Raw genomic sequence first — 13,634 nt, 5'->3', positions numbered from 1 at the left:
AAGCCATGTAGCATTTGTTAATTCAGATATAGTGGTGTGTGACTTACAGTCCATATCAGTATGTGTGGGTGCCACCTACCCTTCCACAAATGTTCTGTTGGCCATTCTAATAGCCATTTCCCATAAAATCTGATATGTTTGCTCAGGAATTCCGATGTCCCTAAAGAAATTACAAACACTATCATATATGTCTTTATACAATGACTATATATTACTAGCAACACATATTACAATGCAGTAGTGCCATCATTGACTATCAAATACAGTACTAGCAGATAGCAGGAAAATACTACAAAGGGTGATAAGGGCATACGATGAAACAGAACCATAATAAGGTGCTATTATCTTTTGTGTTGTGAATGAATAGGCAGATGGGTACACTGCATGCATTCATGCACACTAGAGAGGCTGAGGGAAATGCCCACCCCCCAGAAAATTTATTTTTAAATTTAGGGACTGAAATACTGATGTAAGCTGTAGGATGGTTAACCGAAACCTATAGCTGATTGTTCTACTAGAATTATTGCATTGACCATTCAATTAGAGCACCACATTGACTGATCTATTAAAGTTATCCTGATCTTTTCCAAAATTCAAGTAGCTGAAGAGTGATCTGGCCAAAACTAGACCAGCTGGACAGACCACTTGCTACAGCCTTGTAAATCTTACAAATAACCAGTTGCCTTATATGTATGTATTGGCTTACTTTATTCCATGGACTGGACTCACGGACTGGACTGGACTGCACTTGCAGATTGAGCTGGAAACTGACTTTCTAGAAGTAAACTAGCTCTTGCAATGCTGTAGAGACCCTATATTTGAGCTACACGTACGACTGCTGATAATCTCAGTTCTCTTGTTGATGAAACACGGCGAAAATAACTCATGCACTAATTAATTAGACTATAGCCCAACTGCTGAACTGTATAGGTATACACTCACCCCCAGCTAGCACAACACTGAGGACTATCCTTCACGGAGCGTAAACGCGGGCCATATCAAGTAGCTCGTAAAGTTCAAGTTAGTGTGAGCTTTGTGCCAATTTATTCAAATAGCTACAGCAGACGAGGATCACGTCAACAGGTGTGGGCCATTCTCTCTTCCCTAGTCCCAGTAGTCCTTCCATATTATGGTATAGTATAGTCTTTTCGCGTTCACCTGAGCCCTAGTTTCTTGTTAATAACACTTGTTACATGGGCCAGTTGCCCAAACATTTAGTAGAGCTGTGAAGCCCTTTAAACACTGGATGCTATGATGCAGCAAGAACAAATGAGTTATGAGGCTTTTAAAATATCCCATACATTTAGTATGGAGAATTCAGGTGCGCAAACATGTTTATAACATGAAAACATGCTTGTTCCAGTACAAACCCATTGGGAGTGAACACATGTTCACTTCTTTGATATTACTATATTTGGTGGGGGCTCAGGTGAATGTGTACCAACTATAGCAAAGGCATTCACTGCATGCTTAGATCTGTGACGGCCTTCAAACTCGCTTGAGTGGTCTGCTTTTCCTAAAGCCCCGGGGAAGCCCTGTAGCAGGGCCTTGTAGGCCGCCTCAATTAAAATGTGACTGTTTACGTGATTCTCGTCTGCTGTATTCGAACAAATTGGTACAATGTTTGTGCCTAACTTGGAGATTATCAGCAGTTGTACGCGTAGCTCAAAGGTAGGCATCTCTCCAGCATTGAAAGAGACAGTTTACATCTAGAAAGCCAGTTTCCAGCTCAAGCTGCAAGTCGAGTCAAGTCGAGTCAAGTCGAGTCCAGTCCAGTCTGTGGAATAAAGTAGGCCGTATGTATTAGGCTTAAACACAAACTCTTGTTTAACAAAACAACGTTCAGCACTGTAGCTCAAGCCACACCCCCACACAAAGTCTTCAATACAACAAACTACAAATTTATTTAAAACCATAGGCATTTTGATTGGTACAAAAATTGCTGATACATGTAGTAGGCAAATTGTGTGACATAAAAGAACACAGATGGATGGATAGACAAACAAAAAAACCCAGATAATCTGAACTTCTTCAGCAGCTTATGTGCAAGGGATACCTTGTAGCAGGAGCTCATAAGCTCTGCAAGGTGCCTTGTGGTGCTTCTGGGCTCCTGTTTGTATCCTTAACTAACTAAGCGTGCATGTAAACTTTGCAAGTCAGTGTCTTTATATTCATTTTGAACTTTCTACATTAACAGGTCCCACTGCAAATCCTCTTCAACTATGTACATGGCATATACTCATTACAAAATAACACACACCTTTCTATTCTACTGATTTTATCACCAAAGTCAGCAAATTCCTACCATAAAACACAAACAGTAATAACATCACGCATGTACATATACAAACACATAATACAAAAACAAAGTCAATGACATATAACCACAGCTCACAACAAGACTCACTTTCAGTAAGTTATCAACATACTGACTGTGTTGTGACATGATTTCTTTAATGTCCCACTTTACTGTTGTCATGTGCGTCAACATCTATATCCATACAACAATAAATATACTTGCACATATCTATATTAGCGCATGTACACAAACAATTTTATATAATGCACACCTTTGCAACAAAGTATTTTGCTGTGTAAACATTATTATGTAGAAACAATTGTCTGAATGTCAAGCAACCAAACAGTCATACCAGTATGACTGTTCTATTAGAGTATTCTTGTCAATTAGAATATGCTATAAGCAATTGTGTGTGCTTTCAGTTGTATGAAGTTACAAGTTTCCCTTCTCTCATTCAGATAATCAAATCTCCACTGCATATGCACATTACTTTAATTACAAAAGTATATTACAAAGATTTACAACCACTTCAGCAACAACACACCATACATATGTACAGCTAAATCAGGGTTTTTGACAAGTATTTTGACTCTGAGCCAAACTGACCCAACCCAGACATCTACTGCTCCACCAGTAGTATACCACTGGGCCAATCAGCTTATGTTTGATGAGTAGTAGTCACAAAGCTGAACTAGTGCTGAGAAAATTGGAGCAGAAGCCATGAGCTGTGTGGGTCATTTTGTGTTCACACTGGGCCAATGGAGCGCCATATTGTCTTATCAAATACCCTGAGCTAAATCCTACTTACCTGTGCATAGTTTATAGCCTTCTTGGACACTTGTGAGTACACTGGTTTACGGAGTTCATCAACATTGTGCACAGTCTAGTTGATGATGTACTGATCTACTGTAACTTGTTAAAGACATGGTTTCTTACTTGTACAAAATACTGCTGCAGAAATCCCCTCCGTGTTTCAGGAATACAACGTTCACAGTATGGTTGCAAACTTTCAAATTGCTTAGCTATGAATACCCTACCAATAATATTCCAAGTTACTACAGTTCCAAGCAAATACGTAATTAACAAGCACAAATTACTGTAATGTAGTTAAATTATAAGAAGGTGCAATCCTGTTGTCTCATTTCATTCACAGTACACTACCACAAGTACACAAAATACATACAGTGATTCAGTGGCCACTAGTCTGGGTGATAATCCATAGAAGGTCTTCTCATCTACTAAATTGAGTAGCTCAAAGATGGTGGGACTAGGTACCTATGTGTACAGATTATCAGTCATGTACAGCTACGTAGGAACAATTATGTGCAAAGATACAACTGAATGTTTGTGTGTTGTGTATGCGCATGTGTGGTGTGGTGTGTGTGTGTGTGTGTGTGTGTGTGTGTGTGTGTGTGTGTGTGTGTGTGTGTGTGTGTGTGTGTGTGTGTGTGTGTGTGTGTGTGTGTGTGTGTGTGTGTGTGTGTGTGCATGCATGCATATGTGCTTCTGCAGATTCAGTTGTGAGTACATACCTTCACTCCTTCTTCTCTGGAAGGTTCCTGTATACACACACAAGACAAAGAGTACAAACATGAAACTCTACTCTGTGCTAGTGCACACACACAATAAGGTGCATAACACTATAAACCAACCTGAGGGTTAAAGATTAGCTGTTCTCTAATTCTCTTAAGAGTAGTTTTCATTTTACCTGTGAGATCTTTTTCACTGGACTCATCCTATAGTACACAAGTACATAACTCATGTCTAGCTAATGATAAATTAAGCAATTAGCATTTACTTTGACAGTTACAAATTTCCGACTAGATTTTCCACAACTGGGTAAACCCAAACAATTTCAAACACCAGGTACACCCTACTTCAAATGCTTGCCAAGTTTCTAAACATGGAGCTACTGCTAGTAGTTGTTATTACTCTACAAGTGTACTTACTACATTAATCATAGAAATAAAAAGCAGTTGTAACAAGGGAGGGTTGTTGGGGTGCAAGTTTAATCGCACAATTAATTCTTATAATGCGTTGATTTGTCGTTACTGGTGAACCATCACATACCACTTCACAGGAGAGAACAGTGCCAGACACATTATAAGAATTAATTTACAAACATGAAGTGGCCATTCTGCTTTGTTTTCAGCTATGTTGTGCCCGTTACGATACAGCATGAAAAACAAAGAACAATAAGAAAAGCTTCTGCAATCTACAGACATTATGAATTAATGCATTCCCCCATTATCAATTACTGAAACATGAAGCGGCTCTACAGACATTAATGCATTCCCCTATTATCAATTACTGAAACATGAAGCAGCCATACATAATACTGCCAATTGACACCTACGTATGTGGCATAGAGGAGAAACAACACAATAGGAGGACAAAGGTAAGTGCATATTGGTGAAAAGGCATATCTCGGGCCAAAGTGACATCAAAAAGAAGTCTGTAGTCTTATCCATAATCGAGTTATGCTTAACTAAAGGCATCGTAGTTACGTAGTTAGGTGACCAGTTAGTAGAAAATCTAAAAATTTTCTAGAAGCTTGTTGAGAGGGTTTGGGGTTGCACTGAAGACATTTACAGGCTTGGTTAACCTTAATACTTCCAAGCTGTTATGAAGGAAAAGCTTTTTTGGTGATACTCTCGAGCAAGAAAGCCCATACCTCCATGATCCCTACTACACACTGCTTACAGGTGCTTAACTGTTAGTTAAGCAAGTACAGTGTGTGTATTTGAATACATATAACTTACTGGATCAGAAGCAAAGAATGTAAAAATCTAAAATATATTTAGTAAGAAATGATTATTACTCAATAAAATAAACTTACTGCATACAAGTAATAATCAAACAGTTGTGTTATACACTCAAGTACATCAGATGCAATTGGCTTGAGTACATGCATCATCTGCATGTAGTTACCTGCAAGTGGTATAACAACAGTAAATAAAGAAATAGTCTGGAGAGGATAAGACATATTGATCTGCTAAAAATCATATGAATATACAGTGGACCTTTGGTTATTCGAACCACAGTGGCCTCAGGCAATGGTAAAAGTGTGATCAGATATGTGAACTGTTCAGATAATTGGAGGCCATACGTTTATATACAGAGTTCTGTTGAAATACTCTAATAGAACGGTCATCCACTCAAACAGAGCAGTCATTTCGGATAAACAAGGGTATGGATAATCAAGGGTCTACTGTATTGTATATACTAACATACCAAACAGTCTTAGGACTGTTAAAGTTGTATTAGACAGTATCGGTCCTTGTCCTCCTCCAGTACTGGTACTAGATACTTGTCTTGGTATACGCTTGGCAAACAGTCTACAAAAATCATTACAAAAAAATGTGTTGTAATTGTTATAATAGTTGATAATCAAATGCAATACATATAATTGTTAAATGCACTTATTATTAAATTCTATAAAATAGTTGATTTACGTACTGACATTCAAATACTCTAATAGAACATTAGTCACCATAACATTCAGATCAGATGGTGTACCATCAACTGCACAACATCTTACATTAAATTAATACATTACTCATAGTTTATTACTTAGAGGTGTCTTCAGTCATTTCATCCACAAACTCTTTGTGTAGGTCTTCATTCTCCTCATCTTCCCTTTCATCATCACTGGCCCCATCGCCAAACTAAAACATCACATGTAGCACATAACTGCTGCTGTATGAATAATATAACATCAGTTTGAGGATGGTAGGATTTTTGTTTGCAAAATTTTCACCATTTGCATTTTGTTGCTACAAAATTTACATTGAGAAACAAAGTTATTGAAATTAGGCCTTTTCCATGCAAAATTTACCGATTGTATTGCTTGTCAACTGCATGATATATGTCCATGCATGGAACTACTACACAAATAGAGTTAAACACTGTGCACATACTGGATTAGTGGATTCCATGATCTCTTCACATTCTTCATCAGCTTCATCATCAGTAAATGGGTCAACATCACTCTCAAATCTACTACCTACTAGGTGGTAAGGTGTACAGCAGATACAACAGTAACTTCTTTACCAATGTACGTACACAACATCACAAATACAAATGAGATAAAAGGAGCATAACTCTTTCAAATTCAATATGTACGTAGTAGACCCAAAGTGATTTTACTGCAGAAATTCATCAAATGCTCCTGAAAATTGGGGTGAGCCCACTCAAATACTCCAGCCATAGTTTTACAGCAGGGGCAGCCACTACGGCGGCATGTCAAGGAATAGGGGACACCACAATTAAGCTACTTGGAAGGTGGAAAAGCTTGGCATACCAAATATACATAAGGATGCCCCCAATTAGCCTTGCACTGTTGTCCAGCAAACTAGCAGGCCTCTCGCCAGACACCCGAGCTGAGTAGTTACCTCTTTCAGCAACAGATTGTGTCAGTGCTGACTCCTATACACACTCAATGTGTTTAGCTGCATTTAGTTGTATGACTTTAAACAAATTAGAGTTAGTATGTTCCCGTAAATCCGTACCTATCACTGCTGCCAGCTGGGAAGGTGTTCCTGGGATGCAGTGGGCTAGCTGGAGACAGTCTGAGGGGGTACTTTGGGGGGTCATTTGGACGGTATCTCGGACTCAGTTCGTCCCAGTACAGCTAACCGGACAAAGCTGAACTGCAGTCATATATACCATGCTGGCCACCACCAGCTCCTGAAACAGATAGCATAGTTTCTATGCTACAAACCACTCACGTGATACAATGATCAAGAGATCAGAAGCTGGGTCGGGCATTACCATATTTATCTTGGTTTCGCCCTTCTGGCCAAACTTACTATACTCATCCCACAGATTACACCATTGCAGCTTGGCTACCAACCTTGGCTATAGACAGACAATTAAGGATAAAGCAGCTTTTGCTCAACTCCACTACATATGTCACCATCTGAAAAGCAATTAGATGATGTCATACAAAGCATCGGTTGGTATTGGACATTTAAAACTTTATCGATACCAATCTGATACCACCAAAATAGGGCCAATACCAGTGTAATAACATTACTCACACATGTCATTATTGTATTCTAATAATTGCTCCCCCAATCACATGATGTAAAATAGTGTGACCTCGTGTTATCTCTCATTGTTATTAAGAGTCGTTGTGTGTGCTGCTAAATTTACGTTGGTGCTGAAACCCAGGACAAAATGGCTGTGAGTAGTATTTGTATTCCTGAGCCTCTGCAACACGACGCCAGATCGTGGTTTAAGAGATTTGAACTTTGTGCAGCTGCAAAAGAGTGGGACATCACGAAACAGCTATTATGTCTCCCAACACTTCTCCGAGGTTGATCGTGGGCAATCAACGAGTCACTCAGTGACGCTGATAAAGAAACTTACATTAAGTTTAAGAAAATCATCCTTGACCGGTTGGACCCCGACAGGGATGAGCACCACCTTGCTGTCTGAGACCAGTTATCTCAGAGATGTCTTCGTGAAGGAGTGGAAAGCATTGACGAGCTGACCAGAGATCTGGAAAAGTTACTTGATTAAGCCTCCCCGGGACTTCCATCTGATATGAGTACAGCTGATCTATGTTTTTATCTCATCAACTCGCTGCCTGACAACGTGGCATTTCAACTGAAGCTCCAGCCTCAGGCTAACTACTCTGCAACCATTGCCAAGGCTTGAGAGCTCCAACTCATATACAGCTGGAACAGCAGCAGTGCTCATCCCCTGAGCTCCTTAGAACTGAGGAAAGAGACCGCTTAGACAGAGTGGAACGATCACTACTACAGGTGACAGAACAACTAGCAGCCCTAAGCAGCTGCTTGACAAACCCTACTCAACCAACCAGACAGTGTTTCAATTGTGGCCGAACTGGACACGTGGCTAGGAACAGCTATTCAAGAAGGACAGCTCAGTGGTGAGTGCTCACACAACTATGCATGCACCATACACAAGCACGCATACACACATTGTCCCCACAATCACACACAACCGATACACAAACAGGGTAGCACACACACATGGCTCACTAAACAATCGTACAACCTTGATACTGCTCGACTCAGGGGCATTACGTTCAGCAAGATCCCATGTTGATCACACACAGATCAAACCCACACACAGAATCAGATAGAAGTCCTGCAGTTGCAACCTGCACACACCATCCCCCGACCCCTGCACATGATTACTGTTGATGATGAATGTCCCCCAGATAATCCCCACACCATGCAAACACACAAGTACACCCACACTAGACATGCCCACTGACATTCACCCTGCCCTTACACCCACACTGGAAGAATTCAAGTCCTTGTTCTCACTTGAAATAAGTCACACAAACACTACACAAACACCATCAACACTGTCAATGTAGCACCTATCAAAGTTCCACCCTGCCCAATCCCATTCCACTACACCGAGTGAGTTCATCAGCAGCTTCAGGAGATGGCCAAAGAAGGCATTATACAACCTAGCACAAGCCCATGATGTTTCCCTGCTGTATATGTGCCTAAACCCTCTGGAGAAATAAGAATATGTGTAGACTATGTCCAGTTGAACAGCATCACAAAGAAAGACTCATATCCCGTCCCCCGTGCTGAAGGCCCCCAACAGAAACTGGCTGGCAAAATTAGACCTTTGCAGTGCCTATTGGCAGTTTCCTATGGACCCACAATCAATAGAAAAGACTGCATTAGTGCCTATTGGCAGTTTCCTATGGACCCACAATCAATAGAAAAGACTGCATTTTGTCCTGGGCCAGGTTACGGCCTCTGGGAGTTTGCTAGGATGTCCTATGGCTTGATGGGTGCTACTCAGACTTGCCAGAAGGGCCTTGATAATATCCTGCAAGGTTGCAAGGACTGTGTTGACAATTATGTGGATGATTGCATTGTATTTTCTAATGACATGGCCACACACATCCAAGACTTCAAGAGAATCCTCAGTCAACTGTCTGCTGCTGGCTATACTCTTCATACCTTAAAGTGTTTTTTTTTTTTGGGAAGAATAGCACTATCCATCTTTGCTTTGAGTATTCAGGTGATGGAGTAGCCCCCTCACCAGAGAAGACCAAGACTGTCTCAACCTGGCCTGTGCCAAAGACTACCAAGGATCTCCATTCTTTTCTTGGTTTGGTAAACTTCTACCGCCACTTTGTACCCAGTTTTGCTGATACTCCATACTTGATTACCCTAAACAACATGACACCTTTGTGCTTACCACTGACGCATCAGACACCAGCCTAGGTGCAGTCCTGTCCACAGCCAGAGGCACAGTTATTGAGTATGCCAGCCAAACGCTAACCAAAACAGAGAGGAACTACTCTACTACTGAGGAGTGTTTAGCAATTGTCTGGGCAACTCAGAAGTTAAGACACTATCTTGTTGGTGCTCATTTTGTTATTGAAATGGACCACAAGCCCTTAGAGTGGCTACAGTCGAAACGAACCGGCCATGCACGTTTACAGAAATTGGAGCAATGGGCCCTGCAGCTGCGTGGATTTGACTTTCAGTTGTCCACCATCAGGGATCACAGAACCAACACGCAGATGCACTCTCTTGTAGACCTGTCATGATGGTAGCCATTAGCAGTGACCTAGACCACACAGTGATTACAGCAGCCCAGAGGTCAGACTGAGTACTTCAGACAGTCATTCAGCAGATGACATCCAAAGAGAAACCATCCTTCACTGGCAACTGGAAGAAGTTCCCCCTGAAGAGATACCATCAAATCTGGTCCCAGTTGACTCTTATTGTACCGCAAAGTGAAGACTCCAACAATGCAAGAAGAGAAACCACTCCTAGTGGCACCAACAACTTTCAAAGCATGACAACGCTGGCCACCAAGGTACTGATAGGACCATGTTACAACTGTCAGAAGCAGTTTACTGGGTAGGAATGGGTAAGGATGTCAGCAATCACTGCAGTCACTGTGTCACATGCCAACGTGCTAAGGCAACAGCCACTTATCCAGCTCCACTTCAGCCAGTAGTAGTTAGCAGGCCATGGGAACTACACTGTAGTGGCAGTTGATGTCCTCAAAGTTCCAATGTCACCCCAGGGAAACCAGTATATGCTTGTGGTGCAAGACTACTTTTCGAAGTGGCTGTTTGCTGTATCATGTCTGATCAAACAGCAAACAAGATAGTTCAGGCTCTTAAGGACCACGTGTTCAAATTGGTTGGCCCTCCCCAGAGGCTACACTCTGACCACCTCAGAAACTTTGAGAGCCAGATACTCAGCGAACTGTGCAAGGCCTTTGGAGTGAACAAGTCCCAAACAACTTATCACCCGATGGGTGATGGACTTTTAGAACGGATTAACCGATCCATATGGAATCTACTTGTAGCCTGGTGGAGAAAGAGGGGACTGGGAAGAACACCTACAGCTACTCATATATCTGTATGGAACAACAAAACATGCAACAACCGGCCTCTCACCGTATGAAGATTTGTTTGGGTCGAAATTGAACCTTCCAACAGCAGGCACACTCTTACAACGAGACCCAGCGACCTACAGCTCACACTTGCAGGGAAAGCTCCTTGAATTGAGAGAATTAGAACATTGTGGAAACAGCAAACAGACAGCAACTAAACTACCGTGGAAGAGAACATGTAAATTGCAGGTTGGCCAAGAAGTTCTCCTGGACAATCCTACCAAAGGAAAACTGGACCCATTGTTGGACTGGACCCTGGATAGTAAAAGAGTTGAAGATGTAAGAACACAGTGGAACAATAAAGAATAAAAGAATGCATCGTTCATGTCAATAGGCTGAGACCACTTTTGAGACCTGACCTAGCTACGTACGAAGTGAGCACTCTGAACCTGGGGGACAGTGGAGACCACCATTAATAGAGTATAATGGTGATGATCATACAGCTCCTGCCTCTCAAGGTGAACCCCCAGCAGCTCCTTAGTCTGGCCAACCTGTTACCACCAGAAGTGGCCGAATTGTTAGACCTGTTGATTACTATGGATATCGACAAGAGTACACACATTCATTTTCATGCACATGCACCACATTGTAATAATTTGTAATTGTTGGTTTTAGGGGGGAGGGGGGGATATGTAATAGCATTACTTACACACATCATTATTGACCTTATGTTATCTCTAAATTGTTATTAAGAGTCGTTGTGTGTGTGCTGCAAGGTTTACACCAACACTAGTATTGGTATCGGTGCATCACTAATACGTAGCTGAATTATACATACACATGATTACAATGCATATTGACCAATAAATGATGCATATGCGTACATACCTTTACCAGCATAACTGGCTTCTGCAGAGCTAGCTTCAGCAGCTTGAGTAGCAGGCAAGTTTTTCATAAAATAAAATTCCTGTTAATTCATACAAATTACATTTGTTAATATATACCTCTTCCTACAAAGAATTAGATCTAGTAATTTTTGTCATATGCATGGTCACACAGCTGACATTTATAGGGTAGATATCAGGGCTGGAACAAATGTTCAAAAGCTTCGGAAGTTTTATAACCTTCGAAGGTGGTTCTATTCTTCCAAAGCTTCGTAACCATGGATACTGCCAAGTGTAATCAGTCAAAAAGCCGTGTGCTACTTGGAAAAAGATACAAATATTGTTGCTAAAATCATGTAGTCTAAGCAGTTGTACTAGAGCCTGTACTATAGCTGCAACAAAGTGTGAGACCATATGGGTGTACACCCATAGGTTATGATCATAACATGACATATTCAAGCTTCAGTGACTTTCCTGCCAAAAGCTTAGCAGTGTGTAAAATGACCGCCATTACAACCCTAGTAGATACCTTAGTGATTCTGATGTTATAACTTAATGATTGTACATGTGTAGAACTCACCCTTAGTGAGTGAATTGTGAAGGAAGAACGCACAGGACAGATTTCCCATGCTTCGTTCTCCAAAAATGCACGTAACTCATCCAACCGGTTCCTACAAATACGTAGTTCGTTGATACATATAAACATTTATGTTACGAAAGATTAACCTGTGGTATGTCTTGAAATATTTCAGACTTTGCAGTCGAATGCTTTCTTGTAGGCTATCAGAACCTTTGCCACAAAATTCAATACCGAGTGATATTAACCTGCAACAAATCAGAGATACACTTATGTATACCATTAAAAAATATGACACACCTGTTCACAGTATCCAACACATGTATCATGTTGTCATATGCAAAGTGTGCCATATCTGTAGCCACTAAAAATGGCTTTACTTTTTGTTGAACATCCTACAAGGAAATTTTAATGAATGCACTTACATACAAATACTGTACATACCTGCCAAATTCTGCTCAATCCCAGCTCCAACTTTTGTTTGACATATGTCTTGTTAAATAATATTTCATCACCATCCATTTCATCTCCACTGAGTACAGACTCTTCTTTTTTGTCTTTCTTCTCAACATTCTCATGCCACAATTTGATTTGGTAGTAATTCTTCATAATTTTCCACATGGCCTAGACAAGAACAAAAATGAAATATATGTAGTAATTACCAGTTACTAAGTATGTATAGTATGTACACTGTATAAGGGTAGCAAATCCTTTTAGCACTTTTAATATCCCAGGTACAAACGTCCATACATATATACACAGATACATACATACATACATACATACATACATACATACATACTGTATTGCCTTAAAATTATGGCCGGTCTCGTATAAACGCCTGGTGCCATTTAATTGCGGGGGCATACAGCATCATAACATAAATAAATACTGGATCTCAAATAAACACTGGGTCTCAAATAAACGTCATTATTTTTAACAATTCCAGGCGGTGTTATAAATGATGAAGTAAAAAACGTTTTATAGAGTTCCTTGTAAGCTTGAATCTGTGAAATATGCTAAGGGAAACATCAAGGAGAATCCAGGAGAGTACAACACCAATGTATGAAGTTGACTTGTGAATGCTGATCAGGTATATAAATGCCGGTCTCGTTTAGTAGTCGGGGTAAAAAGTTGCCTGAAAGAAATAAACGTCCGAGCTGTAATTTGAGACAATACGGTACATACATACATACATATATACAATACATGTAATAGTTGTAACACGGGCATGAGAGCTTTGCCTGATGTGTATGCCCGACTGCCTGAGGGCATACATATTAGGGAAAGCCCAAATGCCCCATGTTACAGCTAATATGTAACACTTATCAGGCTGATAGGGTGATCAATCACCCAAGCCAATACGAGTGCAGCCACTTACAAGTGCAGCCACTGGATGTATTATATATGCATACCTAAAATTTTCGATTATGGGTCAGCAGCTAGTACGTTCTGGTTACATTCGGTTACGATGAACGGACATATCCTAGAGATATCACGGAGAATTTCGGCTATATGA

General features: G+C 40.6%; 1 protein-coding gene across 5 annotated transcripts in view; it reads right to left on the bottom strand.

Moving 5' to 3' along the window:
* Positions 1 to 13,634, bottom strand: part of LOC136249372 (syndetin-like) — a 40,222-nt gene that overhangs the window by 1,451 nt on the left and 25,137 nt on the right. For 3 of the 5 annotated variants that reach the window (XM_066041339.1, XM_066041343.1, XM_066041342.1), the window contains 18 exons: positions 12,560 to 12,739; positions 12,416 to 12,510; positions 12,265 to 12,363; positions 12,119 to 12,209; positions 11,543 to 11,621; positions 6,220 to 6,308; positions 5,873 to 5,967; positions 5,534 to 5,637; positions 5,139 to 5,230; positions 5,062 to 5,088; positions 3,952 to 4,035; positions 3,832 to 3,858; positions 3,483 to 3,574; positions 3,236 to 3,332; positions 3,108 to 3,182; positions 2,408 to 2,491; positions 2,261 to 2,301; positions 80 to 160 (listed from right to left, as the gene is read on the bottom strand). In XM_066041339.1, coding sequence (XP_065897411.1) covers positions 80 to 160; positions 2,261 to 2,301; positions 2,408 to 2,491; positions 3,108 to 3,182; positions 3,236 to 3,332; positions 3,483 to 3,574; positions 3,832 to 3,858; positions 3,952 to 4,035; positions 5,062 to 5,088; positions 5,139 to 5,230; positions 5,534 to 5,637; positions 5,873 to 5,967; positions 6,220 to 6,308; positions 11,543 to 11,621; positions 12,119 to 12,209; positions 12,265 to 12,363; positions 12,416 to 12,510; positions 12,560 to 12,739 — 1,532 coding nt within the window. Of the gene's footprint in view, positions 1 to 47; positions 161 to 2,260; positions 2,302 to 2,407; positions 2,492 to 3,107; positions 3,183 to 3,235; positions 3,333 to 3,482; positions 3,575 to 3,831; positions 3,859 to 3,951; positions 4,036 to 5,061; positions 5,089 to 5,138; positions 5,231 to 5,533; positions 5,638 to 5,872; positions 5,968 to 6,219; positions 6,309 to 11,542; positions 11,622 to 12,118; positions 12,210 to 12,264; positions 12,364 to 12,415; positions 12,511 to 12,559; positions 12,740 to 13,634 lie in introns of all 5 variants that reach the window. The other 2 variants (XM_066041344.1, XM_066041340.1) reach the window with 2 other exon arrangements.

The sequence above is a fragment of the Dysidea avara genome, chromosome 3, assembly GCF_963678975.1.
Source record: "Dysidea avara chromosome 3, odDysAvar1.4, whole genome shotgun sequence".
NCBI lineage: Eukaryota > Metazoa > Porifera > Demospongiae > Dictyoceratida > Dysideidae > Dysidea > Dysidea avara.
This window is presented reverse-complemented; position numbering and strand designations above follow the sequence as displayed.